This window comes from Monodon monoceros, unplaced genomic scaffold, assembly GCF_005190385.1.
Source record: "Monodon monoceros isolate NGI ecotype Baffin Bay Population unplaced genomic scaffold, NGI_Narwhal_1 Super_Scaffold_13, whole genome shotgun sequence".
NCBI lineage: Eukaryota > Metazoa > Chordata > Mammalia > Artiodactyla > Monodontidae > Monodon > Monodon monoceros.
In genome coordinates this window covers 24063376-24082825 of record NW_021703769.1, presented here as the reverse complement: position 1 = coordinate 24082825, position 19450 = coordinate 24063376, and the positions used below count along the sequence as shown (strand labels likewise).

The 19450-nt window shown below is 40.1% G+C and overlaps 1 protein-coding gene across 6 annotated transcripts in view; it reads right to left on the bottom strand.

Annotated features, from left to right (window-relative positions):
- PIGU (phosphatidylinositol glycan anchor biosynthesis class U) overlaps positions 1-19450 on the bottom strand; it is a 127869-nt gene that overhangs the window by 57957 nt on the left and 50462 nt on the right. For all 6 annotated transcript variants that reach the window (XM_029219691.1, XM_029219696.1, XM_029219693.1 and 3 more), the window contains exon 7: positions 12195-12292. In XM_029219691.1, the coding sequence (XP_029075524.1) occupies positions 12195-12292 (98 nt within the window). The remainder of the gene's footprint in view (positions 1-12194; positions 12293-19450) is intronic.

Sequence of the window (19450 nt, the reverse complement as noted above, 5' to 3'; positions counted from 1 at the left end):
GAAAGACACTAACACAGACTTGAACAAATGTACAGATATCCCCTGTTGTTGTTTAGGATGATTCAACATCATCAGTTCTCCCTAAATTAATTTATAAATTCAATACAACAATGCAATCCCAATAAAAATGCCAACAAGCTGTTTTATGGAATTAAACAAGATGATATTAAAGTTTGCATGGAAAAACAAACATGCAAGAATAGCTAGGAAAACAGTGATAAGGAAAAATCATGAAGGGGAGACTAGCCCTATCACACATTAAAATATACTATGAAAGCTGTATAATTAAAATAGTACAATATTGGCACATAAATAGACAGACTAGTAGAATAAAATAGAAAGCCAGCATTAGACCAAAATACTTCCAGAAACTTAGTATATGCCAAAGGTGGCATATCAGTGGGGTACAGATGGACTTTTTAATAAATGGTGTCGGGACAACTAGGTAACCATTTGAAAAAAGAAAAAAATTAGATTTATATCTCACACCATTCACAAGAATTAAACTCCAAATGAATTAAGGAGTTTAGTAAAAAATTAGTAACATTTTTTTAATGAAACCATGACGTACTAGGAAAAAACATGGTAAATTCATCTTTAACCTTGATGTAGGGAAAAGTTCAAAATCCAGAAGCAATAAAAATGAAACGTTTTACATATTAAAAATACCATAAATAAAATGAGAATATGTGCCCACATATTTGCATACACAAAAACATGTGTGCAACTGTTCACAGCAGCATTATTCATAAATAGCAAAAAAGTAGAAACAACCCAAACACCTATCAACTGGTGAATGAATAAATAAAATATAGCATATTCATATAATGGAATATTATTTGGCAATATTATTTGGAATAAAGTACTAAAACATGCTACAACAGGGCTGAACCCTAAAAACATCATGCTAAATGAAGGAAGCCAGTCATAAAAGACCGCATATTGTACGATACCATTCTTATGAAATGTCCGGGATAAGAAAATCTACAAACACAGAAAGCAGAAGAGTGGCTGCCTAGGGCTGGAGGGGTGTGGGACACGGGGGCAAAACAAATTAGCATAATGGATGGGTATGGGGTTTCTTTTTGGGTGATAAAAATACACTAGTTTTGATTGTGGTGATGGCTGCATAACTCTGTAAATAGAGTAAAAATCATTGAATTGTACACTTTAAATTGGTAAATAATATGATATATAAATTATATCTTGATTAAAAAATAGAAGTTGTTAAAAGAAGAACACTATAAAAAGGACAAATGAAAAACTGGAAGAAAATATCTGTAGACAAAGGGTTAATACTCCCCATATTCTTAAAAATTGAGGGAAATAAGACCTAACAAATCCAATAGAAAAATGAGGAGGGTGGGTAATGGACAATTCACAAATATGAAAACTCATATTTAGAAAAATGCAAATTAAAAAAACGCTGAGATACCATTTCTCACCAGACTGGCCAAAAATTTTAAATGTGATAACACACTCAGTGAGGTTGTGGGGAAACAGCCACTCTCATATTTTATTGGTGGGAACAGAAAATTTGTACAATCCTTCTGGAGGGAAATTTGAAAAGACCTAACAAACTACATATACACTTAACCTTTGGATCCAGTAATTCTAATACTTCTAGAAATCTGCCTTGAAGATATACCTCTAACAACACGAAAATACATATATACAAGGTGACTCATTGAAGCACTAATTATAATTGCAAAATACTGGAAACAATCTAAATTCTTATACATAGGAGAGAAGTTGAATAAACTATGGTATGTCCACAAAATGGAGTACTAAGCCACTTAAAAAAGAATGAGGAAGACCTCTATGCATCTATAAGTAGTGATTTCCAGAAAATAATGTTAAGTGTAAAAAAGCAAAGCATAAAAGAGGACCTATAGTATGCTATTCTTCATATAAGAAAGAAGGAGATTGAAGAAAATATACATGTATTGGCTCATTTGTGCAAAAGAAATACAGGAAGGATAAATCAGAAACTAAACAGAACAGTTACTTGGGATGACAAAGAAAGAAGTAGAAAGAAAAGAAGAAAATAGCAGGGATGAGGACAGAATACTTCATTTTCACCAATGTGTGCCTACTTCTAACATTCAACTAATCTCACCAATAAAAATCCAATCTGCTTCTGACATTAACTATGCTATAATTAGCAAAGGTGCAGCTCAAGCTATGCAGAGCAGAAGCACCTATGGCAACCACCTGTGGAGTGTGGCCTTTCTGATACAAAGCTGGATGAGCACCATGCAGCATGGATGCTTCATTAAAGTAACTCATTGCCCCTTGAGTTGAGGCTGAAACTAACTGGCACGTGTATAATATCAGATGGTCTATGCAGAAGTATTTTAAGATAAATTATAGACATCATAACTCCATGGTAAAGACTTTAATGAGGGGACTTCCCTGGTGGTCCAGCAGTTAAGACTCCATGCTCCCAATGCAGGTTTGATCCCTGCTCAGGGAACTAGATCCCACATGCCACAACTAAGATCCCGCACGCAGCAACTAAGATCCCGTATGCTGCAACTAAGGCCTTGTGTAGCCAAATAAATAAATAAATATTAAAAAAAAAAAACTTTAAGGAGAATGGGAAGTCAGTCAAAAGAATGGAGAAAACATTACTGTTAACAGATAATGAGGGGAATGGAACCGGATCAACCCTATGGCCGCTCTCTAAGCTTGCACATGTGTAGCTCTACTCTTACTTCTCTTTAAAACTGTGTTGTCCATATATTAGGTTAACCTTAAAAATGCATTCCAATATACATTAGGTGCAGATAAATACTGGTGGGTTTTTTTTTTTTTTTTTTTTGCGTTACGCAGGCCTCTCACTGTTGTGGCCTCTCCCGTTGCGGAGCACAGGCTCCGGACGCGCAGGCTCAGCGGCCATGGCTCACGGGCCTAGCCGCTCCGCGGCATGTGGGATCCTCCCGTACTGGGGCACGAACCCGTGTCCCCTGCATCGGCAGGCGGACTCTCAACCACTGCGCCACCAGGGAAGCCCCGATAAATACTGTTTGATTCCATTCATACGAGGTACCTAGAAGAGTCAAATTCATAGTGTCAGAAAGTACATTGGTAGATGTCAGGGGGTGGCGTAGTGGGGAGGAGGAATGGGGAGTTAGTGTTAAATTGGGACAGAGTTTCAGTTTAGAAAGGTGAAAAATTCGGGAGATGGATGATGGTAAGAGTTGCACAACAATGTGAATGTACTTAGTGCCACTGAACTGTACAGTTAAATACGGTTAAAATAGTACGTCTTATATTATGTGACTTTTACCACAATAAAAAAACATTTTAAAGTAAAATAAAATTAAAAACAACAACAACAAAAACTGTGCCGTCCCCTAGCCACATGTGGTTATTTAAATCTAAGTTAATGGGGACTTCCCTGGTGGTGCAGTGGTTAAGAATCACCCTGCCAATGCAGGGGACACGGGTTCGAGCCCTGGTCCGGGAAGATACCACATGCCGCGGAGCAACTAAGCCCGTGCACAACTACTGAGCCTGTGCTCTAGAGCCCACGAGCCACAACTATTGAGCCCGCGTGCCACAACTACTGAAGCCCGCATGAAGCGCACCCAGAGCCTGTGCTCCACAGCAAAGAGAAGCCACCGCAACGAGAAGCCTGCACACTGCAACGAGAAGCCTGCACACCGCAACGAAGAGTAGTCCCCGCTCGCCGCAACTAGAGAAAGCCCGCACGCAGCAACGAAGCCCCAACGCAGCTAAACATAAATAAAAGAAATAAAAAATCTAAATTAATGGAAATTAATTAACATTAAAAATTCAGTTCCTCAGTCTCACTAGCACACTGCAAGTATTCAATCACCACATGAGGCTCATGGCTACCGTACTGACAATATACAGGTACAGAACATATCATCACAAAAAGTTCTATTGACAATGCTGCTCTGAAAGAACAAAGTTTTAAGAAAATAGTACATTTCTGGGGATGGAAAATAATTCAACAAAGAGGAGGCATCCCTAGATACATTTAAAGAGGAAGACACAGGTTCTGAGTTCCCTTCTAGACTTCTACCTGCCTTTGATAATCTTGATCTTTTCTTCTTCCTCAAAAATACTGCCATCTAGTATAGAAGGAAGGGAGGGAGGGAGGGAGAAAACCATAGCCCAGGGGAGAAACAAACAAACAAAAAACCCCCAAAACCCTTGAAAGCAAAAAGTTTTTGTTTCCCCCTTCCTTCCTACTAAGTACATTTAAAAAGAAATAAGGTGGGAAATGAGACATCCATGAAGAAATGAATCAGGTAGATTGTTCAAAGTGGTTCTTCTAGTAGATTCCTGAGCACATACCCAAGATATGAGAAGCTTTCAAACTTCGCAGATCCCATTAGCAGCCTCCTAGGTTTGGTTTGCTGCCATGTTCTCAGTGCTTTATTGGACCTGAAGTGTTACTGTTGTTGTTTGAGTAGGAAATGATTCCCCACTGCCGGCAAATTTGTGATTATAAAATGTGTATTAAATTTTAGGTATAATTTTTAAGACTTGGTCTTGGAGTCAGGTTTGGCTTTGGGTAACAGAGCCCTGAAAATATAATGTAGTATATTTACTGAGCCTACTTATAAAAATTTGCCTCAATTAAAGATTAAGTAATCTTTTAGGACTACTCCTGTTACATAAAGTGAGGCACACCTGAAATTCTTTTATTTTATTTTATTTATTTATTATTTTTGGCTGCGTTGGGTCTTCGTTGCTGCATGCGGGCTTTCTCTAGTTGCAGTGAGCGGGGGCTATTCTTCATTGCAGCGCACAGGCTTCTATTTGCAGTGGCTTCTCGTTGCAGAGCACGGGCTCTAGGTGCGTGGGCTTCAGTAGTTGTAGCACACGGGCTTCAGTAGCTGTGGCTCATGGGCTCTAGAGTGCAGGCTCAGTAGTTGTGGTGCATGGGCTTAGCTGCTCCACGGCATGTGGGATCTTCCCGGACCAGGGCTTGAACCCTTGTCCCCTGCATTGGCAGGCAGATCCTTAACCACTGCACCACCAGAGAAGCCCCTGAAATTCTTAAGAAGAGAAACTCAGGCAATCCTTTGATGAATTGTTATTTACAAACCCTAGAGCCAAACTTAATCTAGAGGTCCACATTGCAAATTTCCCAGTGAACAGATTGAGCATTCATTTTACCTACCTGTTTTGCTCAATAGCAAATGTTGACTTAAAATGAAAAGTATGTAAGTAGAAGGGTTGGAAGAATGGTGCCTTAAATATTCAGATCAATTTTTTAAAACTTTTTATTGTAAAAATAAAATACAAAATACATAAAACCACATAAAACATGTTAATCCCATACCCCTAATTTGTCCCTCCCCACTTCCCTCTTCCCTTTGGTAACCACAAGTTTGTTTTCTATATCTGGGAGCCTGTTTCTGTTTTGCATATACATTCATTTGTACCGGTTTTTAGATTCCACAGGAGCCTTTGATAGTTTCCTTGTTATCTGGTATCACAACGTTACAGGATCATCCTGTACATTTCCTGACCTAAAGATAGAATCAGCCATTTCTCTAAGAAACCCTAGTTTCTTTTAATGGGTAAAAATAGTAAGATTACAATCTGAGCTCCAAGGGTAATCACTGATACTGGGTTGGTCATTGTTTCTAGATCTTTTAGTGGATATAAACACAGACACAGTCACACACACACACACACACACACACACACACACACACACACTCTCTCTCTCTCTCTCTCTCTCTCTCAAATACCTAAAGGAGCCAGGCAGGTAACAAATGAGTGAAGTGTGATTGAGATGAAGCATAGGGATTGCAGTAAACTGAAGAGGTAAACTAAAGGAGACAGACCTTCCAATTTTTCAAAAGAAGCCAGAAATATAAATTTTTAACATGAATTTTAAAAATATTGACAACTAATAAACACTTAGGTTACATAAACACATCTGTGGGACAGATGTGGTCCACGGGCTATGTGCACACTCAACCTGAAAAATTAAACCAGTATGTAGTTGTATCCCAGAAGTCACATTGTTGTTAACACATAAAAATATTTAGAGAAGTAAGAAAATTCTCAGATTGCTTCAGAAAAAGCCAAACTATAATAAGGAAGAGGAGAAATGTATAATTATCTCCCTCCCCCACCAACTCTCTAAAGTACTAGGGAGAAAAGCATTTTCTAAATAGAAACAATTTTCTTTCTAGGACATGGTGCAAAAAGGAAAAAGTCAGTTATCAGAAAAAACTCTCAAAGAGAGTTGAAATCTAACAAAAGTTTTTATATCTAAACTCTTAGAATATCAGAATGAGACCCAGGAGATATATTTTACATGATTAGGTATACTAGAGGCAATAAAACTGGTAAAAAGTTTATTGCAAATGCATGATCAACCCCTTACCCTCATTTTTACCTGTTCTAAAAAGAAAGAGGGACTTCCCTGGTGGTGCAGTGGTTAAGAATCCATCTTCCAATGCAGGGGACTCAGGTTCGATCCCTGATGGGGCAACTTACCCCATGTGCCACAACTAGAGGGTCCCCACATTGCAACTACAGAGCCCACGTGCTCTGGAGCCCAAAAGCCACGAGAGAAGCCCGCGTGCTGCAACAAAGAGCCTGTGCGCCACAACTGAGACCCGATGCAGCCAGAAATAAATAATAAAATAAATAAATAAAAAGAAAGGAAGGTAAGAGCATTGCCACCTCTGCTTTGGCCCCCTCCTGGAAGCAGAAGAGCTAACAAAACGTTGCTGGGGAAAGAAGGAGTAAGATGTGAAAATTCTAAATAAGGCCCCAAAGAAAGCCTGGGGAAGGGCCCAGTTGGCAAGAAAGACGTGGTTGGGTTTGGCTTCTTTAGTGCAAGCTAGTATCATGTGACCTGCTCCAAGCTCCAGAAATATAGAAATCACAGAATTAACTTTTTCAATTCAAAGATGAGAGGTCAGATTAGATTAAAGCAAAAACCATAAGAAGACTCACAAGGTTATTTCACCCTGGTTTCTGTTCTTTCAAAGAAAATAAGGACCTCAAGCCATCTAAGGAATCCCAAGCAAAAGGAAGGAGGGGACTAGAAACTTCCCTGACTGCATGAACCTCCCTCTGCCAGCTTCACAGCTTCAGCCTTGAGGTCCTGTGCACTTGGCGTATCCTTCACTGTAGCCTCTTGGTCCTGTGCACTTTAGGGCTATTGTATTCTGCATGCTATCAGATCATAACATTTTAAGCTTCTCTCTAATTTGGAAACTAGGCTGTAAGCCAAGGTCAGAGGAAGAGTAAAGTTGGGGGAAGGGACCAGATGGGCTCAAACTACCATTCTCAGAAGTGACTCACCAGGGAGCCAGATGCAGCATCCCGCCTTTGATCATGAAGCCTTTCTGTGTCTCATGTAGGGAAGAGAAAAACAGCTTTGCCTTTGGCACTGATCAGACGTTAGCTTGTCTACCACCTGCCTTTTGTACCCTCTAGAAATAGTACCAGCAGAATGGAGGCAGATTTGTAGCGTCAAAGGGGTAAGTACAAACTAATGTTTATAGTTCCTTTGACTCTAGAAAATGAATTATTTTCTCTTCCCCCTATCACCCCACGTATCTCCCCGCTGGTAACCATGTCCTTTCTATGAACATTTGAATACTAATAACCATAACTAATATCTACTGAATTTGTATCATACTGTTCTAAATACTTGACATGTATTAACCCTTTGCAGTAGCTACTACTGCATTATCTCCATTTTACAGATGAGGAAACTGAGGCATAGAGAAGTTAAGTAATCACTTCCCAGGGTCACAGAGCTAAGCAGAATCCAAGCCAAGACAACTTCAGGGCCTGTATTCTAATGTCTCTCCTTTTCATTGTAAAATTTTCGAACACACAGAAAAGTTGAAAAAATAATACAATAATCAACCATATGTCTGTCATCTAGATGAAACCATAACACATTGCCATATATGAACTTTTCTGTGTGTATGAATTTTCTACACATCATGACACTTCTCCCCCAAAGACTTCTGCATACAGCTCCTAAAAATAAGGACATACTCCTATATACCATAATACTATTATCACATCCAAGAAGTTAACAATTTCCTATCATCATCTAATATCTAATCTATCTTCAAAATATTCTGAGTACCCGGGCTTCCCTGGTGGCGCAGTGGTTGGGAGTCCGCCTACTGATGCGGGGGGCGCGGGTTCATGCCCCGGTCCGGGAGGATCCCACGTGCTGCGGAGTGGCTGGGCCCGTGGGCCGTGGCCGCTGAGCCTGCGTGTTCGGAGCCTGTGCTCCGCAGTGGGAGGGGCTGTGGCGGTGAGAGGCCCGCGTACCGCAAAAAAAAAAAAATTCTGAGTACCCCCAAACATCCTTTATAACTGTTTTTTCCAAACCAGAATCCAGTCAAGACTCACCCATTCCAGTCAGTTACTGTCTCTTTAATCTAGAACAGTCCCCTCACTTTTTCTTTTGTATGACATTGATTTTTTGAAGAGAAGCAGACCAGCTGTCTTATAGATTGTCCTATATTTTGGTTATTTATTTCCTCATAGTGTCATTTAACTTGTTCTTCTGCTCTTGTACTTCCTAAAAACCAGAAGTCAGATCTAAAGGCTTAATGAAGGTTAACATTCTGGGTAAAAATACTTTGGAGCTGATGTTGTGTACTTTGTACTGCATCATATCATGAAGCATATCATGTCAGGCCGTTCCACCGTTAAGTGATGCTGAGCTAGATTACCTGGTTACGGTGGTGACTGCCAGAGCACTCCTTTGTAAAGATTTACTTTTCCCGTTGCTATTAGCAAATAATTTAGAGGTGGGAGGGGGGTACTATTTTGGCACCATGCAAATGCAAATATTCTGTTCTCCAAAAATCTTTCATCTAATGACTTTAGCGTCCAATGATGATCTTTGCTAGACTTAATAATTTCACTGATGATTTACTATTCTATCCTTCCTTCTACAGTTATAAGCTGGAAATTTTCTGTAAAGAACTTTCCTTCATTAGCTAGGGAAGAACTATAGCTCCTTTGAAAAAGAAAGGGTATGGGACTTCCCTGGTGGCTCAGCGGTTAAGACTCAGTGTTCCCAATGCAGGGGGCCCAGGTTCGATCCCTGGCCAGGGAACTAGATCCCACATGCATGCCGTCACTAAGAGTTTGCATGCCACAACTAACGAGCCCGTGTGCCACAACTAAGGAGCCCGCCTGCAGCAACTAAGACCCGGCACAACCAAATAAATAAATAAAATTTTAAAAATAAATAAATAAAAAATAAAAAGAAAGGCTAATTTCTTAGTTCTTTCCATTTAAGTATTGATTTTCAGAGCAAGAAATTGATAAAAATAGCCATATCTAATGATGGCATATGCATTTTTTCTCTCCTTGCCCCTTTTCCGAGCATCACTACGGACACACAGACTCTTATTTACTCGGTGTTTTACAATTACTTGCAGTAATTATTCTTTTGATGCTCAGAATATACTAAATTTAGCCAGTAGAAGCCCCTTGGGGCTGGTTCCATTGTTCTTTTGATATAGTACCATTAGTCTTTACGACTACTTTGCTTTCCATCTTAAGATGTCCCAGTCAAGCCTTTGCTCTTATGTACATTACATAACCTTTCCTAGAGGGATGTATATGCCTACAGAGGGCTCGGAAAACTCTGAGAAAAATACAACGGCAAGAGCAGACGTATCACTTCCTTGTGGTTATCAAATCCAATTCAATTTGGGGAATGAAAGGATTTTTAAGACTATCAGGTCTAGCTACCCATGCTGATGCTCACAGCTTTGCTACAACTCCCCAGTATGTGGCAATTCGGTATGTGGCCTAAACACTCTGATCCACAGGGAACTCACCTCACTTGAGGCACCCTATGCTATCCCAGGACCGCCTCATACTGGGCTCCTTGTAGTTCCCACCCATTAGTTCTAGTTTCTCTCCTTGGAGCCTATGGGTCTCTGTGAGAAGCTCACACCTAAAGATAATTTCCTCTTCTGTTCCCTCCCTCATATTTAAACAAGTGGGTTTATTTCCTGGATGTGATTGGATTGACTTTCCAAATACACTACCATGACTCACAAGGCCCTACTGCCTTTCAAGGCCACTTCATACACTTATATAAAAATATGTAAATATAGTATGGGCTGGGATTGAAATTTCTACATAAATGGGTCCTGAAGTTCATCTCACTCTTTCCAGTCCTGTTCACCACATATATACGGCTGCCAGCAAAGCCAATTCTACTCCCTAGAATTCTGCATCTAGTCCCTCATCTCTCCATTTTCCCTGACACTGGTCTGGGCCCCCGACCAAGCCCTCTGACTCGATCTAATACAGTGGCCTAACCTTTCCCAACCTCAGCTCCCCCTCACTACACTCCATGACAAAGGCTGCTGCCAGAGCAGTCTTCCTGCAGCACTCCCAGCTCCATAACCTCCAATTGCTTTCTATCTGCAGAGTCTACCGTAGTGTCTAGCATATTGGACTTGGGATGCTCAGTACATATTGGCAGAGGGAGGGACTGAATAAAGTGACTGGTTGAGCTGCTTGATTTCATGACTCAGTTGTGCTGTCCATTGTTGTCAGGAGGAAATTTCCTTGAGTTTTAAACAAAAGCTATTTTACTTAAGGTAGTATTTAGTATTTGGCTTAACAAACAGTTTAAAATTTTTTGGTCAGTTCATGTGTATGAGTAAACATATTTTTATAGTATGCATTTAATAAATAGTTGCACAAAAATTTGGTTGCGTGCATTCTTCTTGGTGCTCAGACTTTCTAAAGAATTAACTGTAAATATGAAGCCAGAAAGAAAATACCAACAGCATATTGTTACGTGGGAAAATGTTTGCATTCAACAAGAATCTAAAAAGAAAATCAAAGTAAAATAACTTCACAGTATGATGGTACATCTATTAAATTAGTGATCATAAATTGAATTTGAAAAGCCAGTGCTGGCGACCTGGGAGGAAGTGGTTCACTTCACTTCAGACACTGATGGTGGGCGGCACTGCAAATTGGCTCCCGCTTTCTGGTGAACACTCTGGTCTTGCCTCATAAGAACTATAAAACTTCTCACACCTTTGGATCCAATGATTCAGCTGGAGGAACACACCTTAAGGAAATAACTTAAAAACAAATGTCTATACTATTTGTATTAGTGACAACTAGGGCACATCTCAAATTCCCCAAATAGGAGAAAGATCAAGCTAAACATGTATCATTGTGTACATCAACATCAACAAAAAGATATATGAAGTCACTTAAAATGACAGGTACATGGTCTATTTCAATAAATGGAGGTATACACTCAGTTTCAGCAACAGTGTTTATAATTAAGAACAAGGGTTCTGAAAGCAGACATTTCTTGGTTTGAATCCTGGCATTGCCCTCCATACAGCTTTCAAGAAATGTTTCTCTTCTAAGAATGGATTTGGACCATGCAGGACCTGCAAGCAGTTACTTGCTCTTGAGGAGATGTGTGTATTCTTATTTGAGTAGAAAAGACATTAAGGTTAGAGAGCAGGCTCTTGTGTCAGACTACCCAAGCTCACCTCTTGGCAGTCACTTGCTGGCTGTGTGACCTCAGGCAAGTGACTAAACCGCCCTACATTCCAGTTGCAATTCATGTGTCTAATATGGCTAATACTAGATTATTATATGGCTAATAATATGACCTACCCCATAAAGTTCTTCTGAGGTTGAAATGAGAAGATGCCTATAGAGTGTTCAGCATAGTGACTGACATGTAGTATGTTCTCAGTAAATGTCAGCAGTTTGTATTCTTCAATTAAACTACTGATCACCCACTATGGTCCAAACATTGCAAGAGGGGCACCCACTACATTTCATCCATGCAAGAACCTTACGAGGTGAGTGTGGTTACACAAAATAGTTAAATGGGCTCAGAGAAAGATCTGTGAATATTAGGTAAAAAAAGGAGAATGCAAGATGGTTGGTAGATCCCAATTACAAACATGAAAATGAAACGCACTGACACATTTGCAATGATATGTATAATTAGAACGTAATGATCATTAGGTCCACTTTGTTTAAAGTTAGTCAAGTTTCTTTGTGTTTTCAAGTAGAAGCAAGGAAATGTGAACTGGGGACCCAGTCCTATTGCCTTTATTGTGCCTTGCCCTTCTCTCCCCTAAGCAGGGAAAAGGTCACGTATTAAATGTCACCTGAGTGTTGGCTTCTGACCAGCAAGTGCTTACCTGGAGGAGATAGAGGAGTCCTGGGACAAACAAGGTGAGTGGGTAAAGAGACTGGTATGTTGCTAAGGCAAGAAAGATAGCACTGAGGAAGGCACTACCTGTAAAAAGAAATAAATATATGGAATAATCCAGCCACATCAATTAGGATTAGATTCAGCAACTCCCCAAAACAAGAAACTTTCCATAACTGCTCAAATAATCACCTGTCAAATATCTCCTGGTGCATAAGATGCTATGCAAACTCACAGGAGTGGAAGGATCTTGGCTTGATTTCTAATGAAAGGAAACCAAGGAAGTCAAAACCACTTCCTTTAGCAACATGAGATACCACAGGTATATTTCTTGTAAAATTTTCAGATCCAGAAAGATTTTACAAAACTTCAGCCCGAAGATGAATAAAGGAATCAAGTCTGTTAACATCCATGTCCTATTTAACTTACCAATTGATTAAGCCTACAATTATTGCTTATGTCATTCAGAGCTGTGAAACGTATGCTTTTGTTTGTTGCAACACCCCATCACTATTTTTATAACATCCCTTCCTTATGTACTCTCTTCAGGCCATATGTTTATTATTTTTTCAAATTAAAATATATTAATTTTTATTAATAATGTCCCTATTCCCTACATAAAATGGACCACTGTAGAATTATTAAACATGATGTTATAAAGAATTTTCAATGACATGGAAAGATGTTTATCACAATCTATTAATTGAAGATCATAAAAGAGTTACATACTATAACCCCTTTTTTAAAAAATGAATAAATAAATTTTTAGAAAAACTAAAAGGTGGGAATTCCCTGGTGGTCCAGTGGTTAAGACTCTGCTCTTTCACTGCTGAGGGCCCAGGTTCGATCCCTGGTCAGCGAACTCAGATCCCGCAGGTGCATGGTGCGGCCAAAAAAAAAAACCTAAACTAAAAGGCTAGGCCACAGATTTCACAGTGTTTTTCTCTGGGTGGTTGGAATTATGGATGATTTTTCATTATTGTTTCTCTGTATTTGCTAAACTTCCTATAATAAACATGCTTTGTTTTTGTCATAAGAAAAAAACTGATATCTTGTCTCCCAAGGAAATAGAAATAAAAGCAAAAATAAGCAAATGGGACCTAATCAAACTTAGAAGCTTTTGCACAGCAAAGGAAAACAAAACAAAAAGACAACCCATGGACTGGGAGAAAATACTTGCAAACAATGTGACTGACAAGGGATTAATTTCCAAAATATATTGTATGAACAGCTCACACAACTCAATAACAAAAAAACAAACAACCCAATCAAAAAATGGGCAAAAGACCTAAACAGACATTTCTCCAAAGAAGACATACAGATGGCCAATAGGCACATGAAAAGATGCTCAACATCGCTAATTATTAGAGAAATGCAAATCAAAACTACAATGAGGTACCACCTCACACTGGTCAGAAGGGCCATCATTAAAGAGTCTACAAATAACAAATGTTGGAGAGGGTGTGGAGAAAACGGAAGCCTCTTACACTACTGGTGGGAATGTAAGTTGGTACAGCCACTAGAAAACCGTATGTAGGTTCCTTAAAAAACTAAAAACTAGAGTTGCTATATAATCCAGTAATCCCACTCTTGGGCATATATCTGGAGAAAACTGTAATTCAAAAAGATATATGCACCCCATGTTCATAGCAGCACTATTTACAATAGTGTTGCTATGTAATAGTGCCAAGACATGGAAACAACCTAAATGTCCACCAACAGATAAATGGATAAAGAAAATGTGGCATATATACACAATGGAATACTACTCAGCCATAAAAAAGAATGAAATAATGCCATTTGAAGCAACATGGATAGACCAAGAGATTATCATACTAAGTGAAGTGAGTCAGAAAGAGAAGGACAAATACCATATGATATCACTTATGTGTGGAATCTAAAATATGACACAACTCACAGACATAGAAAACAAACTTACGGTTACCAAAGGGGAAAGGGGGGTGGCAGAGGGATAAGTTAGGAGTTTGGGATTATCAGACACAAACTACTATACATAAAATAGATAAACAACAAGGTCCTACTGTATAGTACAGGGAACTATATTCAATATCATGTAGTAAACCATAATGGAAAAGAATATGAAAAAGGATATATACATATGTATAACTGAATCACTTTGCTCTACAGCAGAAACTAATACAACATTGTAAATCAACTACAATTTAAAAAAAACTAGATGGATGTAAGAAAAAAAAATTTTTTTTAAAAAAAAACAAGTAGCTATTCCCTTTCAGATGGTTTAAGACAACAGAGTACCCTAAAATCAAGGCTAGAGAAACCCAGTTTACAACAGAGATTTTAGAGTGGCCCAGAAATCAGTAGAGTTCAATTGATGGTCCAAGGCTGGTATCTATAATGATAATATTTCATCAAGTAACAGTGTTCATGGTCACTCTTATTAGTGTGGGGTCAACTTTTACTGAAAACAATAAACATCTTCTCAATAGTGTTTCATAAAAGAAGGAATTATTCACTCCACGCAGTCCAGGGAATTTTACCCTCTCCCAACCCAGCTCCCGAGACAAACAGAAGCAGATGTTCCATAGGACTTTTTTGCCCACCAAAGTGGTGTATATACAGTGGTTTGACTTAACGATTTTTAGATTTGATGATGGTGCAAAAGCAATATGCATTCAGTAGAAACCATACTTCTAATTTTGAATTTTCATTTTTTTCCCCAAGCTAGCGGTATGCAGTACATATTCTCTCGTGATGCTGGGCAGCTGCAGCCGCAGCTTGCAGTCAGCCACTCGATCACGAGGTTAAACAACTGATACACTTACAACCATTCTGTACCCATATAACTATTCTGTTTTTCACTCTTAGTACAGATTCAATAAATTACACGAAATATTCAGCACTTTATTATAAAATAGGCTTTGTATTAGATGATTTTGCCCAACTGTAGGCTAATGTAAGTGTTCTGGGCACATTTAAGGTAGGCTAGGCTAAGCTAAGCTCTGATGTTCAGTAGGTGAGGTGTATTCAATGTAGTTCTAGCTTAGGATATTTTCAACCTACAAGGGGTTTACTGGGACAGAACCCCATCTTAAGTCAAGGAAGATCTGTACTTGAAACATCTAAGAGCCACCCTGGAAGAGGGAGGGTTATGAATGTGACTACTTCATAGAAGAGTAAGTGGAGAGAAAAGAACTTTGAGTCCTCCATCCCTCAAACCAAGGAAACTCACCAGCTAGAAACAATTCCTGGTTGAAAGAAAGTGGAAGGAAGGCAGAGAAAGGAGGAAGCTGGAAGTAAAAGACCAAGGACAGAACTCCATGGGATGGGCTATTTCATCACGTTGGTTAGTGCCAACATGATGTTCTGTATCCAGGGTACTTGTAAATATGACTGAGCAGGGACAGATCATGCCCAGCCAAGCTGTGCTAACAGCAGAGGTCCTCACACACCTCGAACCAGAACTAGGTCAACTCCGAGACAGGGAGATGGCAGTGGTGGGAAAGGTGCTATTCTGAGCCCAACAGCTAGGGTGGACTCAGAATTCCTTGACTGGGCCAAAAAGTTGAACGATATTTTGGGGGAAACCAGCAAAGAGAGGGGAAAAGCTGGAAAGAACTTTTAAATTTAACACTGTTTTCTACAGAGGTTGGTGGTGATGGGAGCGAGAAGAGGCCCATGTGTCTGTTAACAGAGGAAGGATAATGTTCCAGTTCCATCCATTCTTACAAATGTGGTAGAAACAAACACATGACTTTCACCTCTCTCTCCCCCAGGAGACACCAGGGAGTGAAATAAACACAGCCACTTCCTGCCCTAATTGCCTGAGATCAGTAATTACTTGTCTGGAGCAGCTAACCATTTATAAGGTCCAAGAGAGAAGAAACAGCTCCTAGCTAAAAAATGGACTTGTGAGTTTTAGAATACTTGCTCCCAAGATCAGGAAGATGCAGGCTTCCTTCCTTGGATGAAATCATTAGGAGGGAAAAATCTGTTCCTTCTGCTAGTCTACCAGTAAGTGGCATCAGCATCTCCCCAGATACCTCAGCTATTCAACGCCCCTCCCACTCTCACACGCCTTCCACTAGTCACCATGCCCTGTTGACCCACCTCTGGAACATCCATCACTGCAGTTCTCACTCTCACCGTTTCTCACCAGGACTTTTCAGCAGCCCCTTCCTTCTCCTCCTCAATGGTCTCCCCGCCTCCCTCCCATCCAGTCCATCCTCCACAGATGTGCTGGAAGGATCCTTCTAAAACACAGTTTAAACTACTCACTCTGCCCTTGTGCAAAAGCAGCCACAAACAACATGTAAACAAATGTGCAAGCTGTATGTGAATAAAACTTTACTAAAAAAAAAAAAAGACAGTTTAGATTGATTCAAGCCCCTCTTTAAAGACTTCTGAGGGTTCTATTTCATCTATCAGATTATGTCCAAACTCCAGCAGCAAACAAGACCCTTCACTATCTTGGTCTTATTTCTCCAGCTTCATCTCTCACCATCTCCTACACATCCTCTGTCCTCCAGCTACACTGGATCATTCCCCAATTTCTGAAATCATCATGCGTTTTCATTCCTCTGTGTCTGTTATCAGGCTATTCTTAGCTGTCCTTTCCTGCCCTCCTTCTAGTAGAGACCCATCCTTCAGTGACCAGTGAAATGTTATTTCCTCTATGAGGCCTAAGCAGAGAAGCTAATAATAGTAGATTATAGTTAACATTTATTGATCACTTACTAGGTGCCAGGCACCTGTCCTCTGTATGTGAAAGCTCTATAGGTGAAGAAACCAAGGCACAGAAAAAGAAGGGCTAAGTAACGTATCACATTAAGTAATGGGATCACTGAGCTGATTCTAGTGCCCATTTTCTTAATTCATTCAATGCTCTCATTCAATACTGACACTGTCTTCTAATAATTTGCTAATGTTCCTCTCTCTCCCCATTTGTCTGTGAGTTTCTCAAAGGCAATAAACCTCTCAACTTAGAATCTCTAGCACCTACCACAGTGTCTGGCACACATGATGAATGAATGAATGAATATCATTCAGTGATACATGTGAAATCCTTTTTAAAAATCCAAGTAGGAAACCAATGTTCTTTTTTTAAAAATTGAGATATAACTGACACATAACATTATTTAAGTTTCAGGTGTACACATAATGATTTGCTATGTGTACATCTTGTGAAATGATCACCATCATAACTCTGGTTGAAACCAATGTTCTTGAGGAAGGAAAACTTATGAAGTATAAAACACAGAGTACTTTGTGACAACCTAGACAGGTGGGATAGGGAGGGCAGGAGGGAGGCTCAAGAGGGAGGGGATATGGGGATATATGTATACATATAGCTGATTCACTTTGTTGTACAGCAGAAACTAACACAACATTTTAAAGCAATTATACTCCAATAAAGATATTTTTAAAAATAATTGAAACAAAAAACACAGAGTAATGAAACATGGGCAAAGCACAAGATAAGTCTGACTCTTGAATAAAACAGAGCCTGCAGCATAGCAGTTGAGGACTTGTGGTAGGGAGCCAGCACAGAGAATGTGGAGTAAACTATGGGATGGCTGAGGCCTCTGGTCTGGGGGCAGAAAAGTGGTGCTGCAACAGTCAGGAGCCTGGTGTGTGGGATGCTGGGGCAGGTGTGGATGGGGCACATGTACAGTCTGAGCAAAAGTGAGGGGGAGGCACACAAGAGACTCAGACAGGGCTGACACATTTTTTTAAAAAACTAGAAGAGGCAAGAAGAATGGGTTAGGAAGGCAGGGGGAGGCTATGTGCTTGGGGCAGGGTCAGGGAAGAAAAAAGTAAAAGATGTCTTCAGATATTTTAGATGAACCATGCAACACGCCAACATTTCTGGAGTGTCTGCCCTATGCCAAGCGGTGCTGGGTGCAGGAGACTGGTGACTCAGACAGTCTCTGTCCTCAGGGAGCTCCCAGTAAACAATGACAAAATATGGGAGGAAAGTACAAAGGAAGTATTCGGAGCGCATCAGGGGAAGCTGACAACTGAGTTTTGAACAATGAGTAGATGAGGCCGGCAGTCCAAGGGAAGAGCATGTGCACAGGCAGGAAGGCGAGGGAAAGAATGGTGTGCTGGGGATGGAGGGGCAGAGACTATAATTAGCTCAACATGGCAAAAACAGAGTTGGAAGGAGTGACTGGAAGAGGGTGAAAAAGGGGCTTTTGTGGATGTTGGTAACATCCCTGTTTCTTAGTGTGAGTGTTGGTTACTCATCATTTTGTGAAAATTCATTGAATTGTACACTAATGATTTGTACACTTTTCTGTTTGTGTTATACTTCAACAAAAAAGTTATAATCTAAAAAGTCTCAGCAAGCAGGTAGGTAGGGGTCACATCGGGGAAGGCTTAGCTTGCACAGTCAATCAAACACATGTCTACAAGCCTAGACATGACATCTCAAATAATGTCTTAAGTGGCAGCCTCATTTGGGCAAGAGCTAGGGCATCCTGCTCATCTAACCAGGAGGAACTATACCAAGAAGACTGTGAATTTTACCAAAAAAAGATATAATCTACCATTTATCTGCTAGAATGGCCCAGATACCCAGTCACTAGATTTCCTATACAAGCTCTAGTCTTTGGCCTTATCATAAGAATACTAAAGTAAATCCATCAAATGTATATGTGCACTGGCTACAGTATCAGGGAATTTCATTATCTATCCAATCTAGCTTTGAATATGTCTTCCAACTCTTTTTTGGTGTCAGCATGGCGGCCACAAGCTGGGCAAGACCTGGGGTAACACTCTGCCTCCAGGGACTGCACCCTGAAGTGACTTGGGCCTGGGTGGGTGGCAGAGCTACAGGACAGAGGAGGAATGTAGATGAGGTGGAGCTATGGAAACTGGTTCAAGATAAGGAAGTCAAGTAGAATGAGCAGAGACTGGGTCACAGACAGTGACCTGTACCAGAACTGGCAGTAGGACAGACAGGAATGTGGTCAAAAGGGCTGAGGTCTCCCAGGACACTCAGAAGAGGAAGCTGCACTAGTGCCTGAAAGCAAGCAAGACTACTGGGCAGGAGGAGGGGCTAGGGCCTGGCCCAGTGTTCTATACTCCTTGCCAAGTGTTCTTTCAGCAGCACAGTCTTTCTCAGAGTAGTCCATCCACATCAGTGATGATGATGATGACAATTCTCTGAGCACATACTCTGTTCCAGCCACGACTATAAGCATTTTACATGTATTAAGTCATTTAGTCCTTCCAGTAACTCCATGGAGCGGATAAAATTAC